The 22145-nt window shown below is 43.3% G+C and overlaps 1 protein-coding gene across 3 annotated transcripts in view; it reads right to left on the bottom strand.

Moving 5' to 3' along the window:
- The window catches only part of NFE2L2 (NFE2 like bZIP transcription factor 2), a 41931-nt gene extending 37493 nt beyond the window's left edge, over positions 1-4438 (bottom strand). For 2 of the 3 annotated variants that reach the window (XM_016188863.2, XM_016188867.2), the window contains exon 1: positions 3968-4438. In XM_016188863.2, the coding sequence (XP_016044349.1) occupies positions 3968-4012 (45 nt within the window). In that variant the 5' untranslated portion in view covers positions 4013-4438. Of the gene's footprint in view, positions 1-3499 lie in introns of all 3 variants that reach the window. The other variant, XM_016188865.2, reaches the window with a different exon arrangement.
- Between the last annotated feature and the right edge of the window lie 17707 nt (positions 4439-22145).

Below are 22145 nucleotides of genomic sequence, written 5' to 3'. Positions count from 1 at the left end.
AGAGAAAGAGAGAGAGAAAGAAAAAAAAATCCCGAGAAACCTAAGGTAGTATCTTAAACACTGCTGAAAGCCTGGAATTAAAAAAAAATTTATTTATTTATTCCCTTTTGTTGCCCTTGTTGTTTTATTGTAGTTATTATTGTTGTTATCGATGCTGTCGTTGTTGGATAGGACAGAAAGAAATGGAGAGAGGAGGGGAAAACAGACAGGGAGAGAGAAAGACAGACACCTGCAGACCTGCTTCACCGCCTGTGAAGCGACTCCCCTGCAGGTGGGGAGCCGGGGCTCGAACCGGGATTTTATGCCGGTCCCTGCGCTTTGCGCCACCTGCGCTTAACCCGCTGCGCTACCGCCCGACTCCTGAAAGCCTGTAATTTAAAAAAACTGTTATTAAGAAACAGTTTTACTTAAAAGTTCCATATTCCCTGCAAGCCATAATCACATTCAGGTGGATTAGCCTTTACCTGAAGGTCCGCTTTCCCCTGAAAGTTACAATTCCTTAAGTTGAAAAGGTACAGAGATGAATCCTCTAAGGTTCTCCTTTTCCTAATTTTTTCTCAGTTTATCCACTTTTGAAAGTGTGAGCTTTTTCACTTGTTTAAACTTTAACAAATCCTGGTCCAATTTGGCAGTGGTGAGTAGGTGAGCTCAGAGTCTGATTAGTTGGATCTGAACTCCACCTCTGTACTGATTCGTAGGGCACTTTAAGCAGGGTTCCTGGCTCTGGCTGGCTCTCTCTTTCTCACTGGGGAAACTAGAGATAATAGTATTTCCCATAGGGCTACTGTGAAATTATGCATGTGAAGCAGTTACTGCACTGCCTGGCATGTAGGGAAGTGTCCCATCATTTATCATTTTAGTGTTAAATTCTTCCAGGGCAGGGTCAGAGAGATGGCATAATGGTCATGCAAAAATACTTCGATGACCTACTCCAAGGTCCCAGGTTCAATCCCTGGCACCACTATAAACCAGAAAGAAAAAAAAGTTTCTTCCTCCACCCAAGAGTCTACACTCAAAACTTAATCTCAAAACAAGGAAAATTTATGAAGAGGGAATGTTATTTGTGCAAAATCCTTTTTAAATGTCTTCAGAAAGTGTAGAGAAAATCCCCAGGGTTAGGGTGAGGGAGTTGCTTACAATTCTGAGTATTCTTCATGCAACTATCATCCTGATTAAAAAAATTAAGAAAAATAAGGGGCCAGGAGGTCCCACACCTGGTTGAGTGCAGGTTACAATGCGCAAGGACCCGTAAGGACCCGCGCTTGAGCTCCGGGTCCTCACTTGCAGGGGGAAAGCTTTGTGAGTGCTGAAGCAGTGCTTTCTCTCTCCCTATCACCCCCTTCCCTCTTGATTTCTGGCTGTCTCTAACCAATAAGTAAAGGTGATAAGAAAAATTTTTAAATATGTATAAAAAGGTTCTTTAAAAAATTAAGATACTGTCTGACTTTCAGTTTTTCCTAATAATCTTAAAGAGGCAGGTCTGCCCCTTCTGCAGTATTTACAGACTCAATTTAATACAAAAGACATTGTAAAATGTCCTCAAGTTGCTTCACATGCAAAAATATAGGTGTTAGTTGGTTATTTATCCTCTTATATATTGCTTCGACAACTTCTCCAGAGATCTAAAAAGTTCTCACATATCTAAAAAGTCCAGTTGTTTTTCTGCTTAACGTTCATTCAGGAGATGAGAAATTACTATTTTTCATTTAAAAATAATCTTATCACTCTACTTCAAGATCAACTTCATTCCTCATATACACACCATGCACACTTAACCCACTACGCTACCGTCCGCTTCCCACCCCAATTCCTCATGGACGAAGTACGTTATCTGTCCACAACAGATAATGATAATAACAATGAAAATAACAATGGATGACTTCTCCACTTAGTGGAGATACAGAATCTAAGTCTTTTTTTTTACTGTTCTTGTTCATCAACACTTTGTAGAAATGGTGAAAAAGGGTAGCCCAGTACCATCTCACACCTGAAGCATCTTTACCAAAAGGTCAGAAGTCACCTTTGGCTGTTCATATCTCTCTGTGCTACAATGACCTAATATGAATCATAGACGCAAAATTGATTCTACGTTTTATTTATGCCATTTTTCTTTTTTCATAATTTTCCAATTGATGTCTGATTATAAAGGCGAAAAGCAGTTACTTTATCAAACATTAACTGCAAAAAATAATATCTAAAAAGAAGCAATATAATTTATGCAGTTTTGTGTGTGGACTGTTAAATTATATGCGGAGAAAGGTATCTTAATAACAGAAGGCTCTATGTTATAATTCCTACACTTAGGAAAACTAAAATCCATTAGTATCACAAAACCTTTGGAGGGATATTTCCATATAGATGGCTGGCTACACTAGTTACTCTTGAACATCAACTACATCAGAAAACACAATTTACTTCATACTGTAAGTGGGAACAGGGCAATACAATTCTTTTCACAACAAACAGCTTTAAAGAAAAAACAAAATACTTCGTCAATAACTCAAAACCAAACGTTGGCTCCTCAGATTTCTCCCTAAAAACCTAACAGAAATAGAAAGTACTGAGTATTTACTTTTAAAAAAGCTCCTACAAACTATTAACAAACTTTTTACTTATATATAACAACTCACAGAACTTGTTAGAAAAGCCTTTTTCGGTGTCCCACCTCCTGCCGTTGCAAAGAAACAATTTGTTAAAAAAAAAAAAAACACCAAAAAACTCTCAGACAGAAGGAAAAGCACTCAAGAGAGAAATAACAGGAAAGCAAATAAATAAATTAATTACTAACAGTCTAAGAGCAATAAAAATTCTAATCTACACTCGCAACTCTTACCCTTCACAGCACAGAACAGAATATCCTGCCTTACACATTTTTGGAAATGCAATTCTGAAACGCTAAATCCAAAGACAAAGCCGCCCTGGGGAAAATAACAATTGCGCAACAGATCAACAGCTCCAACTTGTCCCTTGGCCCCAGCGCGGCAAGGTTTGCACGCTATACCGCAGGAAAGGGCCAACCGAGGGCCGCCGTGACAGCCAACGGGTCACTGTCGCCCAGGCCGGAGCCACGCACGCGGCGCGTGCAGCTGAGCGGGGGCAGAGCGGCCGGGGGGGGGGGGCGCTCCACGCCCACAGCCTGACACCCTGCCCGCACTTCCCAGCGCGCAGCTAGGGGGTCGGCCTGGGGGCTCTGGGTTCGAATCCTCTCATCAGCCCAGCGCTCTATACCCGGCCGGGCTACTGCACGTCGGGGAAAGTGGGAGCGCTGGCCACTAGGTGATCTCCCCTGTCCACCTTGGGGGGGGGGGGGCTGAGCATTGCGGCCGAGCGCCCCCAGGGATGGACTGATTGACTTCTCCACCGGGGAGCAGCACCCTTAGACGGCCCAGCCGGGTGGCCCAGCCTAGTTGCAGCTCGCGCCACGGAAATGCGAGGCCGGGGGTGGGGGTGGGGGTGGGGTGGGGAGCAGGGGCTGCAGGTCGCGGCCCCGAGGACTGACCTCAGCTCCCCCAAGAGCGGCCCCGTGACTAGGCACATTTTTTGCCGGCTCCGAGGCGGAGGAGCCGCGCAGCCCCGGAAGGGCCGGGCCGCGCCGGCTCAGACCGCCAGCGTCCACCCACTGCTGCCCAGCTGCCTCCCGGGGAGCTCGGGGGGAGGGGCTCCTGCGACCAGAGACGCGATCAGACACGTTGCCTCGCTCCCCGCGCCGGCAGAGCCCCCCGGACTCTCATCTGGACACTCTCAAGGGTCTCGGATGCCTAGCGGGCAGAAGCCCCTCACCCCCGGCCGCGCCCCCCCCGTCCCAGCTCCTCCCGCCCGCCCCCGCGCAGGCGCAGTCCAAGCTCCGGCCACAGACGGGAGGAGCAGCCGGCGGCCGCAGCCCCCCCCTCCACTCCGGAGCCGCGGCTCCCCGCGCCCCTGCCCCGCTCCGGGCACCACCGCAGCGCTCTCAAGGCCCGAGCAGCACCTGCTGGGACGGCAGTCCCGGCGGAGGCAGCTCCAGCTCCATCATGCTGACTCTGGGGCCTGTGCTCTCGGCTTCCCCGACGGCGACCCTGACCCGGCTGCCCAGGCGCGCGCGGCACGGGCGGCGGCGGCGGCTCCTGCGGGCTCCGCGTCTCCGCGACCCGGCCCGAGTCGCCGGCCGGCTTCTGCCCCGCTCCGCCTCCCGCCCCTCGAGGGCGGGGCAAGTGGCGCGGCCCTACCTTCCCGGGCTGGCCGCGCGGCCCGAGCTGCCGAAAACCCCCCGCCCTGTCCCGGCTAGGCTGCAGGAAGCCCGCGGTCAGGCGTGGGAGGGAGGCGGGAAGGGACAGCGGCATGGGGGGGGGGGTGTGGTCCCCGGGGCCCGTATTGGGGGAGGCCTGCATCTGTCCCTGGGTCCCCGCGCTCCATTTGCCTTCCCCGGCAAAGAAAACCAGCACTCTCCACCCGAGAGGTTGAGGACTCGTCGACCGAAGGTCACCGAGTTTGGGGTGCTTTCAAACAGTTGAAACAAACGCTCCTGGAGACCCGGCAAGGCGGTGGCCATAGAGCTGCGCCTCCCGGGTTCCGAGTCGCAGAAGCTGCTCGGCTTCGTCGCACCCGCCGCCCCGGAGCGGCGCCACCCGGGGCTGGGGGCCGAGGCTCGGCCCGGGCGGGTCGGAGCAGCGGGACTTGCCCCCGGGTAGCGCCTTCCGCGCGGGGATCTTGTGCTGCCCGTCGCGCTGAACCGCCTCCGCTTACTCCCACGCGCTTTGATATCCGGCTTGGCTCTGGTCGCCTGGACACACGGACGTCTGTAGGTCCGAGCAGGGTCTGTTATTGTCCACCAAAGCGTGCACACTATCATCACAGATCCTTTTACATGATGCAACACTGACTGCAAAGTGCCATAATCTCGACAAACTTCCTTTCACATCCTCAACTATATATATTTTAAAATAAAAACGATCAAATTATAAAACTGTAGTATGAATCTATTTTGTAAAATAATAATGTCTGTGCTTGGGGAAAAAAAAGTTGCTTACCAAAATACTAATAGTTGTAGGATCACAAATGGTTTTTCTTTCACTTGGCACCTTTATGTTTTAAATCTATAATGAGTCTTTTTTTCTCTACATTACAAACAATTGAAATTTAATCATGGTCACACACACAAAAAAAAACTTCAAGTACTTGAAAAGAGGGATGTTGTGAGATTTTATAAGATTTAAAAGAGAAAAGTTACTTTTTCTTTCTCTTATGCAATAACAGTCTAACTAATAAGCACGGTTTTCAGTTTCCAGCTCCTTGGAATTATGCAAAATCAGATGAAGTAGACAGTAACCACAGTGGTTTTACTATTTCATTCAAAAGTCTACTGCCCAAAACAAAACAATGAACAAAATAAATAGAGGAGTGGGGAGGATACTGTCTCTAGCAGATCCACGCCCCCAAAACTGCAAAGAACTTACTTTCTCTTGATTGCATAATTTAACACTCCCATGATTTATCTGTAAACTTATACCTTCAATTATTCCTTGAGGTAAGTGAAGCCTAAATTAATTGCTTGTAGTTCAAGCAAGCTTTTCCAGCTTGAATTAAAGCATTATCGCTGTTATGTGAAAGTCTGCACAATGATTAGCACACTGAAAACAAGCTGAAGGAAAACTGTTTATAGGGAACCTGACGTGAAACAAGTAGAGACATAAATAAAGTTTATTTCCTTGTTAAACAACACATTTTCATTGAGTTTAGACTAAATGAAATACCCTCATACAAAAACTGCAATTTCTGGGAGTGTCTTATTTCAGGCACCTGCAGAGTACATATTTTCAAAGGGAGGAGAATAATACGATAAGAGTCTGAACATGTTTAAGAAAAATAAACACTAAGAAAGTGCCCTTTGGCGTTGAATGGTGTTTCAGCACAAGAAGAGGGAGTTCTAGCTACAGACCACCCATGTCAAGGAGATTTCCAGACTTTAATGGTGCTGAGATGAAATATTGTCATGTGAGAATTTAGGTTCTGTCTTGTCTTGTCTTGTGCTATAGGACACATATACCAAGGGTTGAGAGACTGCCGGAAAAGGTTTTTTTTTTTTTTTTTTTTTTCCCTGTTCTGGGAAAGCTGTATTTTTTACTGCCAGACTCTCCTGGCTACTTTTTTTTTTTTTCCCCCCAAACAGATTTCACATTCTACTAACCCTTCTATATTTCTACAGATAACTGAATTCTTTGCTGTCTCCAAAGATAACTCTTCCTATTATGTCTGAAACATGTCAGTTCTCATTAAAAAATATATCTCAAATAGTCTTTGAGTTCACAAAGTCTGGATAATGATGATGCAAACAGGAGACCAAATATAATAGCATTCACTTATACAAAAATCACAACTTCTAGGAGTGTTTTATTTCAGGTACCCGCAGAGGACATGTTTTCAAAGGGAGGAGAATAATATGATGAATATCTGGATATGGTTAAGAAAAATAATCATGTAGAAATTAAACATATATACTTTACCAGAGAACTGTTCAGCTCTGGCTTGTGGTGATTGGGGTATTGAACCTAGGACTTTGGAGCCTCAGGCCTGAGAATCTCTTTGCATAATCATTATGCTATACCCTCCCCCCCACACACACTGCAAATACCTATTTATTTCACCTCTATGATCTAATTTACCAAGTTTCAAAACCCAAAAAAAGTACCTTGGGGGATGGACATGTGGCACACGCATGAGCTAAGTTAGGCCCCCTTGGTTCACTGCTATTCTGATGGAAAGAATTCCAAAGGACACGTGTTCAAGGTGTTGGTTTCTGAATTCTTTATTAGCCATGTAAATTAAAGTTAAGAGGAAAGGCTGGGGGGTAGATTTCCCAAGGACCTATGGGCCAAAATCCCAGGCTAACACCCAAGGTCAGTGCCAAGCCCAAGACCCCCTTTGTCCAGAGTCTGTTCTCATTATAATCCAGACTCTTAGAAACAGAGTTGGCAGTCAGCTGAGGTAAAGAACAAACACCTCATCACAGACCCCTGCAAGTGTCAACCCGGCTTTGACCTAGCACGTTATGATTGGGCCCTCCTCAATCGCTATCGAACAGGCCATGGCCAGTGCGCCGCTATGTTCCATCGCTGGGAAGCCAGAGACGACCCGAACTGCCCCTGCGGCTCCAGACAATGACCCACATAGTCAACGACTGCCACCTCTCCAGATTCAAAGGAGGTCTCGAAACTTTACATCAGGCTCAACCTGACACTGTTGACTGGCTACGGAAGAAGGGCAAACGCTAGAAGAATGATGCCCATTATGTCACACTGAGACTTACTTTTCATTGGCCAGGTGGAGTAAACTTCTTCTTCATATAATGCAAAAAGGCATAAGGGGAACCTTCACTAAGTGAATCTCCACTTCACACGTGCAAATTCAGTGAGAACAAACTATATGTTAGAAATGTGCTAGTGGGCATCCCAGTTCCATGTGTACAAACCTGGCAAAAACAGGATGGACTCCTCAGGACCCCCTGTGTCCTGAATTTTCCCTCAACAGTACCTTTACTTCAAAACCTTTTGTTGTCTTAAGACTTCTTCTCCTTTTTATTTTTCCTTAATTGTAGTCTGTATTTGAGTTAGAAGTATTCACTTTATTTTATAATCGTAGTTGAAATTCAACTTTGCCCAGCTTCCGGTTGGAGCATATCTGATAGTTATTCTAAAGATGGCCCTCGATCCTCCCTTCCTGACCTTAATGTGTTGTGTAGCTCCCCAACACTCAAATAAAGTTGGTTACGTAAGTTGGCTTCAACTTATGGAAGGAGACTGGCAGTGACAGGGTACCAGTTCTCAAGTTTTTTTTTTTTAATATTTCAATGAGAGAGAGAGAGAGAGAGAGAGATAAAAAAGACATAGAAAGACCAGACCACTCCTCAGCTCTGGGTTATGGTGGTGCTGGAGATTGAACCTAGAACCTCAAAACCATAGGCATGAAAGTCTTTTGCAAGCATTAGGCTGTCTCCCTAGCCCCAGTTCTCAAGTCTTAAAATAGTCTGACAACTTTTAAATTTACACTTTAATATAGTGCCAGAGTTTAAATTCAGGATCTCATGAATGTGTGTTACCTCTTAGACTAAACTTGTGGCCTTTGGGTCCTCAGGCATGCAAGTTGGTGCTCTCATAGTAAGTTGCACTATCTCCTTGGACCCCCAGTTCAATTAAAAATTTGTTGTTGTTGTTGTTGGGTTGGAGGGATAGCATAATGGTTATTCAAAAGACTTTTACACCTGAAACTCTGAAATCCCAGATTCAAAACCAAACAATACAGAGTTGAGCAGTACTCTGGTGTTTCTCTTACTCTCTGGAGCACACTGCCTTTCTCTCCTCTCTCTCTCTCTCTCTTTCATTAAAATAAAACATTTTAAGAATATATATTTTCTGAGAGTTGTTGAAAGAGAGAAAAAGAGAGACTGGTGCATTGTTCTGGTATATGTGGTACAATGGTTCAAAACCACTGAGCCACCTCCTTGGTGACCCTGATCTAATTTTTAATTTTGTCTTTTTGTAAGAAAGAGAGAGAAGGAGAGAGGGAGGGTGGGAGGGAGAGAGAGAGAGAGAGAGAAAGAAAGTGAGCACAAAGCACTACTCCACTATCCATGGAATTCAACTCTGTTTTTATTGCTCCTATGTGCTGTTGGGGACTGAATCCAGGGACTCACATTCAAGGTAGGCCTCAACCAGTGAACTACTTCACAGTTCCTGATCACATACTCTTCAAAATCAGGCAGCATGTAAGAAGTTTGACTATCTTCCTGGAAAAAAGGTCATGGGGAGATGCTGGAAGGATAAGTCTCCAAATGGAGAGAGAGAGAGAGAGAGAGAGAGAGAGAGAGAGAGAGAGAGAGAGAGAGATGGAGAGAGAGAGAGAGAGAGGGAGAGAGAGAGAGGGAGCAGACCAATGTATGAAGAAGCCATCTTTTTAAAAAGTGTATTTGTTTATTTGTGTATTTATTTATTTATTGGATAGAGACTGAGAAAAATCAAGCTATTGAGAGAGAAGGGGATATGGAAAGAGAGAGAGAGAGAGAACCATGAAGCACTGCTTTACTACTCATGAAGCTTTTCCCTTGCAGGTGGGGACCAGGTGGCTTGAACCTGTGCCCTTGCATATTGTAATATGTACAGTCTACCAGAGGCGCCACCTGCCTGACCCATGAAGAAACCATCTTGCACCTTCACTGAGACAAGACCTCAGAAGACTCTAGCCCTACCTCTTATCTGATTTCAGCCATAGGTGAAAATCTCTAGACAAGGTCAGCAGAAGCCTAATTGAGTCCAGTCAACTCAAAGGATTATAAGAAATAAAATGATTTTCAGTCACTGTGTTTTGGGCTGGCTTGTCTCATAGCATAGATGACGAAAGCAGCATGTAATGAATATCAGAGGCAAGGCTTCTCCTGATTGCTTCTTATTAACCATTATTGGGAGCACATAAGGCAGAATACTCTGCAATTTAATAGGTTCTCAGACCCTCAGAAACAAAATGACTTGTGTAAGAACAAGGAAGGTATTTTCCCTATAATCTATACTGTTGCTACCTTCAAAGATCACCTCATCACATCATGTGCCAGGATTGTACCATTAGGCAATAATATTTTCCTTATCAAAATACACCTAGGGAATGGAGACAGTTTATCAAGTAAGCTAATGAAGATATAAATGCAGGCAAGGATTCTGACCCTGACATGACCTCATTGATGCCAGTTATATAAGACACTTGCTGAATGGCAGCTGCAGGAATTTGAACTTGAGGAAGAACGTGCCCAGTGTATAAACTAAACTTCAGTACAGCGGTGTTCGTATTAATTTCAAAACACACCCATAACTTTGGTTCCTTAGTGTGCACGCCTCACTAAGCAAACTATGATAGAAAGAGCTGTGTAGCTTTAATGTGTATAGTTTTCTGAGCATACTAGGAACTGCAATGAAGAGAAAGAGAGAGAGAGAGAGGAACCCAGAAGTTTAGCAGTGTACTTTTGAATTGTATATATTGATCTCTCTCTCTTTTAATTATTTATTCATGAGAAAGATAGGAGGGAAGAGGGAGAGAGAAAGAACCAGACATCACTCTGGTACATGTGCTGCCAGGGATTGAACTCAGGGCCTCACGCTTGAGAGTCTAATGTTTTATCGACTGCACCATCTCCTCAAACACATATGTTGATCTCTCTTATAAAAACTTTTTTTTTAAAGATTTTGTTTATTTATGAGAAAGATAGGAGGGGAGAGAGAAAGAAAGAACCAGACATACTCTGGTCCATGTGCTGCTGGGGATTGAATTTGGGACCTTATGCTTGAGAGTCCAGTGCTTTATCCACTGTGCCACCTCCCAGACCACACACATATGTTGATATCTCTATAAATAAATATACGCAGGAAAAAGAAGACTAAATATATATGCCCCCAAATGTTGGTCACTATTATTCTGATTAGTTAGGCTACTGGTAATTTCATTTTTCTCATATTGGCCTATATTTATTTCTATAAATAAAAATATTACTTTTATTTTATTATTTTTTAAATTTATTATATTATCTTTATTTATTGGATAGACACATCCAGAAGTCAAGAAGTAGTGGAAGGAAAGAGAAGGAGAGAGACAGAGAGACACCTGCAACGCTGTTTCATCACTTCCAAAGCTTTCCCCCTGCAGGTGGGGACTGGGGATCGAAACCCTGGTCCTTGTGCCCTGCAACATGTGCGCTCAGCCAGGTGCGCCATCACTCGGCCCCAAAGTGTTACTTTCACAATAGGAAAAAAAAATAGGGTAAGGGAGGAAGACTTGCTTTTGTCCCAATCATTCTGTCCATTTTTAAATTGTATTAATTCAATGAGGGAGAGAGAGCCCAAGCATCAAGCATCTGGCAGATGTGCCAGTAGTAAACTTGGGGCCTCCTGTGTACAAGTCTTATGTTATATGACTGAGCCACCTCCCTGGCCACTAAAATGGAATTTATTTATTTATTTATTATTTTAAAGATAGAGTAAGATAGATAGATAGATAGATCACAATACTACTTTGGCAGACCATGATGTTCTCTTTGGCGCCTGAGTCACTTCAGGGCTCCTGGTTGGACCGCAGTCTGTGCTGGCACTCCATGGGGAGCACTGCTTGGTGTTCTCTAGGCTGTCCACTGGGTGGTGAGAAGGTAGTGGGTAGTGACTGCTTTACCTTTTTCTTTTTTATTTACTTATTATTACTTTTTATTTATAAAAAGGAAACATTGACAAAACCATAGGATTAGAGAAGTACAACTCCACACAATTCCCACCACCAGAACTCCATATCCCATTCCCTCCCTTGATAGCTTTCCTATTCTTTATCCCTCTGGGAGTATGGACCCAGGGTCATTGTGGGATGCAGAAGATGGAAGGTCTGGCTTCTGTAATTGCTTCCCCGCTGAACGTGGGCATTGACAGGTCGATCCATACTCCCAACCTGCCTCTCTCTTTCCCTAGTGGGGCTTCAGGGCACATTGGTGGGGTCATCTGTCCAGGGAAGTCTGGTTGGCATCATGCTAGCATCTGGAACCTGGTGGCTGAAAAGAGAGTTAACATATAAAGCCAAACAAGTTATTGACTAATCATGAACCTAAAGGCTGGAGTAGTGCAGATGAAAAGTTGGGGGGTTTCTGTTCTATGGACAGCTCGTAGGCATATTTTAGTTATATTCCAAAGGGCCTGTGTCTATACTAGTTTTTTTTTTTTTTTTCCCTGAGCCTGAAATCTGATATGCTGGTGGATCCTAGTTATTGTCTGGGGAGATGATGTCTTAGCTGGAAAAAGGACCAGAAAGCTGGATCAGGGAAGAGAGTAGCTCCCAAATATGGGAAAGGTATATAGATATTGTTGACTGTAAACCTCATCAATTTGATGTGATCTGGGGCCCATATTCAGCTTAGGAGCCTATGTGACCTCTACATCCCTGTAGATCTGAGCTCACATTCTGTGGTCATGAGTAGGAACGTTCCAAGCTGCCCCAATATCAGGACCCATCTTCCTCAGTTGTAGCATAGAGTATGTTGTCCAACCTTCCTTTGGAGGATGGAACATTCTCTACCATTGTTGATCCAAGTTGAGGACAAGGCCCTATGGGGGCCCACAAAGGGGTCTGTTTGGGAATCTCAGGACTTCCTGATTAGGGCCCCAGGTGATGGGGTGGCCTGATAGTGACTAAAGAGTCATCGTTAAAGTATGCCAGTCTCTTGCCCTTATTTAGCTTTTGCAGTCCTTGCTTTGCTAAGGTTAGCTTTGGAGAGAACTGTAACAGAAAGTAGGTGAGGAGGGTATCTAAGTCAAAGTAGACACTATTTCATTATGAACTTCATACTGACTCACTGTAGACTATTGTGTACTTTTGCTTTCAGGTATATATTTTGCTCTAATTTATGGATACATGTGAACATATGCCCTATCTCATGGGACCTGGTCTATATCTAGGTTTTGAGACTTTGTTGGGAAGTGAACCACCTGGGATGGAATTAGAGTATACTATGAAAGGAAAGGTCTTACCCGAGTAATGAGGCCGAAGGGTTGACATTCCATAACTGACATCTCTGGACACAGTCTGAAGTGAAGCATGCTGAGGTGGTACTCGTTGCGTGGATTAGGTTGGGATCGGTAGATGCAATATCACTTGGTATGAATTGAGAGAAGCATGCAGGAAAGTGAGCCTCACTCTAGAGGTTCCAGGACTGGGGAAATATAGGCTGTATAGAGGAAGGGGGAGGTTCTTGCTGTCTTAGGGTTTAAGAAGACAATAGTTATTGCTATAATCATGTTATTTGGCAATTGGGTTAACTTTGAAAAATCCCTTTGTTAGGATTTTCTGTATTATACACAACATCACCAGAATTTATGTCCTTTGATATTATTTGTATATAGCAGTGCCACCAGTTGTTTCTGTTCTCCCTGGTCTAAGCTTTTAAGAAAGTCAACATATCAAAGACTCAGCCTATGGTCTGTGCATTAAAAAGTTTGAGACATTTTGTACAAACTATTGCACTTACTGTTGAATGTAAAACATTAATTCCCCAATAAAAAAAAATAGTACTAAAAAAAAAAAGAAAGAAAAAAAAGGAAAGAAAAAGTTTGAGACATTCAATCACTTTTTCCCATCTCGTATTAATTAAATAGTGATTTATATGACTACAAATTAATAGGCGTGTACATAAACACCATTCCCACCACCAAAAGGCTGTGTCCCATCCCACCCCCCCCATCCCACCCCTGCCCACCCCATGAAGCTGAACATTCACCTCACCCTCAACCCAGGGTTTTTACTTTGGTACCCTACTCTGAATTTAGTCAAATCCTGCTTTTAGTTTCCCTTTCTGTTCTTCTTTCTCAACTTCTGTTTATGAGTGGGATCATCCCATACTCGTTTTTATTTTCTGACTTAGCTCACTTAACCTAATTCCTTCTAGCTCCATCCAAGATGGGTCAGAGAAAGTGGGTTTATTGTTCTTAATAGCTGTACAGTATTCTATTGTGTATATATACCACAGCTTTCTCAGCCACTCATCTGTTGTTGGGCACCTGGGATGCTTCCAGGTTTTAGCTATTATGAATTGTGCTGCTATGAACATAGGCGTACACACATCTTTTTGGTTGCGTGTTATGGAGTCCTGGGAGTATATCCCTAGGAGAGGAATTACTGGGTCATATGGAAGGTCCATGTCTAGCCTTGTGAGAGTTTTCCAGACTTCTCTCCAGAGAGGCTGGACCAATTTACATTCCCACCAGCAGAGCAGAAGGGTTTCTCTGTCCCCACATCCTCTCCAGCATTTGTTGCTGCTGTCCTTTTTGATGCATGCCATTCTCACAGGGGTGAGGTGGTATCTCATTGTTGTCTTTATTTGAATTTCTTTGACAATCAGTGACCTAGAGCAGTTTTTCATATGTTTGTTAGTCTTTTGGATCTCCTCTGAGGTGAATGTTTTGTTCATATCCTCTGCCCGTTTTTGGATGGGGTCATATGTTTTTTTGTTGCTAAGTTTGCTGTGCTCTTTGTATATTTTGGTGATTAGTCTTTTATCTGATGTCTGGCATGTGAAGATCTTCTCCCATTCTGTGAGGGGTCTCTTGGTTTGTTTAATAGTTTCTTTGGCTGTGCAGAAGCTTTTCAATTTGATGTAGTCCCATTGATTTGTTTCTGCTTTAGTCTTCCTTGTAACTGGGTTTGTATCATCAAAGATGTCCTTGAGGTGTAGGTGGGAAAGTGTTCCACCAATGTTTTCCTCTAAGTATTTGATTGTTTCTGGTCTAACATCCAGATCCTTGATCCATTTGGAGTTAATTTTTGTTTCTGGTGAGATAAAATGGTTCAGTTTCATTCTTCTGCAGGTTTCAACCCAGGTTTCCCAGCATCATTTATTGAAGAGAGCCTCCTTCTTCCATTTAATATTTTGGGCCCCTTTATCAAAGATTAGATGTCCATAGGTGTGGGGTACCTTTTTTTTTTAAATACAAAGTGAGTTATTATTATTTTTTTAGAAAAGTCTTTATAAGGAGTCGGGCGGTAGCACAACGGGTTAAGCACACGTGGCACAAAGTGCAAGGACCGTTGTAAGGATCCCGGTTTGAGCCCCCAGCTCCCCACCTGCAGGGGAGTCGCTTCACAAGCGGTGAAGCAGGTCTGCAGGTGTCTGTCTTTCTCTCCCCCTCTCTGTCTTCCCCTCCTCTCTCCATTTCTCTCTGTCCAATCCAACAACAACGGCATCAATCATAACTACAACAACAAAACAACAAGGGCAACAAAAGGGAATAAATAATAAATAAATATTTTTTAAAAGTCTTTATATATATTTACTTTCCCTTTTGTTGCCCTTGTTGTTTTATCATTGTAGTTATTATTGTTGTTGTTATTGATGTCGTCGTTAGGTAGGACAGAGAGAAATGGAGAGAGGAGACGAAGGCAGAGAGGGAGAGAGAAAGATAGACACCTGCAGACCTGCTTCATCACTTGTAAAGTGACTCCCCTGCAGGTGGGGAGCCAGGGGCTTGAACTGGGATCCTTATGCCAGTCTTTGCACTTTGTGCCAGGTGCTCTTAACCTACTGCACTACCACCCAACTCCCCAAAGTGAGTTATTTGTCAATAAAATGTCCTTTAAGGGAAATGAAATCCAAAAAAAAGAAAGAATGAATGAAAGAAAAAGAAAAAAAAAAAGAGAGAGAGAGAGAGATCACAATGTCAAAGCTTCCTTCAATGTGATGGGGCCAGGCTCTAACTTGGGTCCCACACGTGGCGAAGCAGCACACTATCCAAGTGAGCTATTTCTCCAGCCCTAAAAGTGAATTTTAACCACAAGCTTTACAAATCTTTTCATCCTATGTTTATTAGAGTGAAACCTGGAGAATTTGATCACATCCATATAGTGTGACTGTGGCAAGGGTCTAAAGACTCTTTGATCTTCCAATCTGTTGCTATATTTGCAAAGTTTTACCCAGCCGAATGGAAACTCCCCTCCAAAAGATGGAATTTTATGAGTATATTGAGTGCTGAGGAAGAACTGAAGCTTTGGAGATATATATATATATATATGATAGGTTATATGGGGAGAAATAAACACAGTCCAGAAAAAGTCAGACCTAAAACCTATGTCTGTAAGCTCAGACACCAAATATAGAGAATGGATGTCAAATACCAGGTAATCTACACTTTGATATGTGTGCTTTTCTGCAGTATTCGCTTTGATTATTTTTTCAGATTTATTTATTTATCAGTGAGGGAGAGAGAGCGAGAAGAGTGCAGGAGCACCACACTGACGCTCGCAAAAACCTAGATCCAACTGGGCCTCACACGTCAAGAGTCCAGCGCTGCAGCTGCGGAGCCACTTCATGGTTCTCAGTGTTCACTTTGACAGTAAGCATTTTCAGAATTAGAGATAACACGTTTCATTCCAGAAAAACATGAAAAGGAGGGCCAGTAAGACAGCTCACCTGGATAGCGTATCTGCTTTGTCATGCAGGAGATCAGGCAGTCCGGTGCCACCATATCGGAGGAAGCTTCAGTGTTGTGGTATCTCCCCCTTTGTGCCCTGTCTCTTCCGACGTATCTGAAAAAGTTGAATGGGAGCAGTGAAACCCGGTGACAAAAAGAAAAAAAAAAAAGGGAATGTGGGCGGGGCTGTGGCGCGCTTGGTAAAGAGCCATGTTAAATCTAAGTTCGAGCCCCCAGTCCTTGCCTGCAGGGGGAATCTCATGAGTGGTGAAGCTATACTATAGGCATCTCTCTTTCTCGCTTCCCTTTCTCTGTCAATTTCTCTCTGTCTCTATCCAGTAAAACAAACAAAACCAGAATGCAGTGAGTGGAAAATCAGAGTTACTGTGGGTTTTTTTGGCCTCCAGGGTCATTGCTGGGACTCAGTGCCTGCACTATGAATCTTCTGCTCCTGGAGGCCATTTTTTCCCCATCTTATTGCCCTTGTTGTTGTTGTTATTGATAGGACAGAGAGAAATGGAGAGAGGAGGGGAAGACAGAGGGGAGAGAGAAAGACAGACACCTGCATACCTGTTTCACCGCCCGTGAAGCGACCCTCCAGAAGGTGGGGAGCCGGGGGCTCGAACCGAAATGGTTGAGACAGTCCTTGCGCTTGGCGCCATGTGTGCTTAACCCGCTGCGCTACCGCGTGCCCCCAATTATTATTATTATTTAAATATTTTTAGATATTTATTTATTTATTCCCTTTTTTTGTTGCCCTTATGTTGTTTTCTATTGTTGTAGTTATTAATGTTGTCGTCGTTGGTGGATAGGACAGAGAGAGGAGGGGAAGACAGAGAGGGGGAGAGAGAGATAGACACCTGCAGACCTGCTTCACCGCCAGTGAAGCGACTCCTCTGCAGGCGGGGAGCCTGGGCTCGAACCGTGATCTCTCCGCGGGTTTTTGAGCAATATAATACTATTCGTTATAGTCCCCATCTTGTACATTTATTTCACATATTTTACAAATATTTACTACAGGGGGCCAGGCGTTTAACACAAAGTTAAACGCACATAGTACAAAGCACAAGGAACTGTAAGAATCCCGGTTCGAGCCCCAGGCTCCCCACCTGCAAGGAGGGTCTCTTCACAAGTAGCGAAGTAGGTCAGCAGGTGTCTTTCTCTCTCTTCCTTTTTTTCTTTTAAAAGGAAATTAATGTCTCTTTTTCTTTATTTTTATTTTTTTATTATCTTTATTTGTTGGATAGAGACAGCCAGAAACTGAGAGGGTAGGGAGAGATAGAGAGAGAGACAGAGAGAGAGAGAGAGAGAGACTTGCACAGCTTACCCCTACAGATGGGGACTGGGAGCTTGAACCTGAGTCCTTGTGCACTATAATATGTGCACTCAACCAGGTACACTACCACCCCACCCTTCTCCCTCTCTCTATCTTCCACTCCTCTCTCAATTTCTCTCTCTCCCATCCAATAAAATGGGAAAAAAATGGCCTCCGGGAGCAATGGATTCATAGTGCCAGCACTGAGCCCCAGCAATAACCCAAAAAAAAAAATCACTATAAATCATGACAACATGCTTAGACCCAATATTACAAATCAATGAAATGAGCTGCTTAATATTCAAGAAAATTAGAATGTGAGGCTGCTGGTTCTAAAGCCCCAGTTCAGTCCATTCCAAGTCAGGTGTATGTCGGAGTCCCTTGACTGTGCGGTATTTACTGAGTACTCCCAGCAAAGGTCCCTGAAGGTTCCATTTTTCCACATTTTATTTAATTAACTCCCAATGGACAGAATGGTAAACTATTTTGCACTAGAGAGAAAACTTGCAAACAAATATGAGAACCTGAACATGAAGCATAGGGAGAAACTGGATGGGTTATTTACAACTTCAGTCTGTCTACTTAATTGCAGGCTTTTTTTTTTTTCCCTTTTGTGATTTTTATTGGGGATTTAATGTTTTATAACACAGTTATATATATATATTTTGGTTTGTATAATGAAAGATCAGAGATAAAAGTAAAAAAACATTTATTGCCAAGACTATAAGCTATTGTTAGCCGTTAGGTTTCTTTTTTATGTATTTAGGAGACAGAGAAAGTCAGAGCATCACTTGGGCATATGTGTTGCTGGAGATTGAATTTAGGACCTCAGTGTTTGAGGTTCACTTTATCCATTACATTACTTCCTGGGCCTCACATTTTTTTTTCTTGCATTTTGATAAAGTCCAGTAGTTGCATGCTTGTTAGACCTTAACATTCAGGTCATTAAATGTAATTAAATGGAACTGGCTCTCCTGGTAATATGCGGGTTCTGACTCACCACATTTTCTTTCACCAAATGCAAGATAGAATATCAGTCTTTGGAATTCACAGATTGTCAAAAGTTTGTGATGGTGAATATATAAGCTCACTTGCCTTTTTAAAAAAATGAGCTTTGACTTTGGGTCATGTATTTTATTATTTTTAAATTTTATTTGTTTTTATTTTAATACTTAATTTTATTAATGAGAAAGATAAGAGAAGAGAAAGAGCCAGACTTTACTCTGGTACATGTGCTGCCAAGGGTTGAACTCGGGATCTCATGCTTGAGAATCAAGTGCTTTGTGCATTGTGCCACCTCCTGAACCACTTATTTATTTATTTATTTATTTATTTATTTATTTTTATTTTATCAGAGTACCGCTCAGTTCTGGTTTATGATGGTATAGGGGCTTGAACCTGGGACCTCAGAGTCTTAAGCATTAAAGTTATTTACATACTATTATGCTATCTTCCCCTGGGGAAGGTGGAGGGCCGGGGGAGGGAAGAAAGGCCTGAAGTCCTGTTTCACTGCTTGTGAAGCAACCCTCCTCCAAGGTGGGGAGCTGGGGGCTGGAACACTTGAGCTTTGCGCCACATACGCTTAGCCAGCTGCACTACCGCCAGACTCCCTTTTGTTTATTTGTTTGTTTGTTTATTGGAGTTCTTTTTTTATTTAAGAAAGGAGACATTAACAAAAACAAAACCATAGGATAGGAGGGGTACAACTCCACACAATTCCCACCACCCGATCTCCATATCCCATCCCCTCCCCTGATAGCTTTCCCATTCTCTATCCCTCTGGGAGCATGGACCCAGGGTCATTGTGGGTTGCAGAAGGTAGAAGGTCTGGCTTCTGTAATTGCTTCCCTGCTGAACATGGGCATTGACTGGTCGGTCCATACTCCCAGTCTGCCTCTCTCTTTCCCTAGTAGGGTGGGTCTCTGGGGAAGTGGGGCTCCAGGACACATTGGTGGGGTAGTCAGTCCAGGGACGTCTGGTCGGCATCATGCTGGCCTTTGGAACCTGGTGGCTGAAAAGAGTTAGCATACAAAGCCAAACACATTGTTGAAGGAGTTCTTTTTAAAAATATTTATTTATTCCCTTTTGTTGCTCTTGTTTTATTGTTGTAGTTATTATTGTTGTTATTATGTCATTGTTGTTGGATAGGACAGAGAGAAATGGAGAGAGGAAGTGAAGACAGAGAGGGAGAGAGAGAGATAGACACCTGCAGACCTGCTTCACCGCCTGTGAAGCGACTCCCCTGCAAGTGGGGAGCCAGGGCTTGAACCGGGATCCTGAGTCTAGTCCTTGAGCTTGGCGCCACATGCGCTTAACCTGCTGTATTACTGTCCGACTCCCCCTTTGGTTTATTTTCTAAGGTTCCTTCTTTTAGATGCCTTTATTTAATTTTGTGAGAGAAAGAGGAGAGGAGAACAGTGCTCAGCGTTGGTCTATGGTGGTGCGAGGGTTTGAATCTGGGGCCTCTGTGTGTAAATCTGATGTGTTACTGCTACACTCTCTCCTGTTTCTGATTTTTTAGTATAATTAATTTAAATCAAATAGGTTAAAGTTAACTATTGGCTACCCTGACAAGATCTCCACCTTTTTAAAATGCCCTAAACGCTGAATAAATATTTGGTGATAATACTGATTTGTAAGGTAGAGGAAGGTTTGTTTGTTTTGTGCACTATAGAATTCTCCATAAAGGAATATTGTAAAGATATTCTCTTGCTAAAGTTTGTCAATTCCTGGCAATTAAGGATGTAAGTACTTTATGGTCAGCAGTAGGAAACATGACCTCTGAATTTCCACTGTCTATTCCACGCTAAAGGTCTTATAGTTCCAATATTTAATCTCTCTGTAGTCATTTCCATTTTTTACCTTAATTAAAAAAATTATCTTTATTTATTTATTGGATAGAGACAGCCAGAAATCAACAGGGTAGGGGGAGATAAAAAGGGAGAGAGAGAGAGAGAGAGAGACCTGTAGCCCTGCTTCACCACTCGAACAGCTTTCCACCTGCAAGTGGGGGCTGGGGGGCTTGAACCCGGGTCCTTGCACATTGTAACATGTAACCACCACCCGCCCCATCATTTCAATTTAATAAAAGAAAAATCACTGTATATGTGTGTTCATTGAGCACTTACTACGTAAACATTTCTACTTCCTTCTACATGTCCTTACTAATCCTCACAATAATTACTGTGCCAGTGATAAAACTGAGTGCAGCCAGATATCATTACTTGGCCAAGGTCATATAACCCCACGATTCAGTACCATGCCATGGCCTCATGCGGATTTCATGTGGAAATCATAGGTTTAGCTCATTTCAATGGCTCATCTCAAAGCCATTGCTCTCTTCACAGGGTCAAGTTAGTATTACAAGATAATTCTAAATATTTTGTTAATGATCAGTCATTCTAGGGACCGTGTCTTTTATTTTATTTATTTATTTTTTTGATCTAATTCTCTTGGCGGGGGAGGGCTAGAACAAACCAATGTAAAGCATACGACAATTCCCCCTTTTCTTTTTTTTTTTTTTATTAAAGAAAGGATTAATTAACAAAACCATAGGGTAGGAGGGGTACAACTCCACACAATTCCCACCGCCCAATCTCCATATCCCACCCCCTCCCCCGATAGCTTTCCCATTCTCTATCCCTCTGGGAGCATGGACCCAGGGTCATTGAGGGTTGGGACCGTGTCTTTTAACTGTATGACATTATTTGAAGGGTGAAACAATGTTATATTTTTGGGATATAGTACATTTAAGTGAACTGTATTGTAATGTTCATGTTGAAATGCAGTTTAAATACTGATGCTTGGTTTTTACTTTCCAATTCCCAACTGTTGATTTAAACCTGTAAGTATTTTATTTATTTTTATGTAAGAGAGAAAGAAAGAAAGAAAGAAAGAAAGAAAGAAAGAAAGAAAGAAAGAAAGAAAGAAAAAACTCACAGAACTGCTCGACACTAGGGGATGGTGGTGCTGGGATCGAACCTGTAAATTCTGGAGCTTCAACCATGAGAATGGCATGTGGGGGGCCGGGAGCGCAGCAGGTTAAGTGTACGTGAAGCGCAAGGACCGGCTTAAGAATCCTGGTTCCAGCCTCTGGCTCCCCACCTGCAGGAAGGGAGGGGTCCTTTAGTAAGGACATGTAGAAGGAAGTAGAAATTTTTACATAGTAAGTGCTCAGTAAACACACACACAGTGATTTTTCTTTTTTAAAAATGTCTATTTATTCCCTTTTGTTGTTTTATTATTGTTGTTGTTATTGATGTTGTTGTCATTGGATAGGACAGAGAGAAATGGAGAGAGGAGGGGAAGACAGAGAGGGGGAGAGAAAGATAGACACCTGCAGACCTGCTTCACTGCCTATAAAGTGACTCTCCTGCAGGTGGGGAGCCGGGCTTGAACCAGGATCCTTAGGCTGGTCCTTGCCCTTTGCGCCACCTGCGCTTAACCTGCTGCGCTACCGCCCGACTCCTGTGATTTTTCTTTTATTAAATTAAAATGATGGGGCCGGGTGGTGGCGCACCTGGTTACATGTTACAATGTGCAAGGACCCGGGTTCAAGCCTCTCAGCCTCCACCTGCAGGTGGAAAGCTGTTCGAGTGGTGAAGCAGGTCTGCAGGTGTCTATCTTTCTCTCCCCCTCTCTGTCTTCCCCTCCTCTCTCCATTTCTCTCTGTCCTATCCAACAACAGCAACAGAAATAACAATAATAACAACAGTGGCAACAGAATGGAAAAATTGGCCTTCAGGAGCAGTGGATTCGTAGTGCAGGCATCGAACCCCATTGATAACCTTGGAGGCAAAAAAAAATATATATATATATATATACATATATATATATATATAAAATGTATGCTGCCTTTATGCTGTCTCCAAGGTTCTGTA

This window comes from Erinaceus europaeus, chromosome 18, assembly GCF_950295315.1.
Source record: "Erinaceus europaeus chromosome 18, mEriEur2.1, whole genome shotgun sequence".
In the NCBI taxonomy this organism is placed as follows: Eukaryota; Metazoa; Chordata; class Mammalia; order Eulipotyphla; family Erinaceidae; genus Erinaceus; species Erinaceus europaeus.
This window is presented reverse-complemented; position numbering and strand designations above follow the sequence as displayed.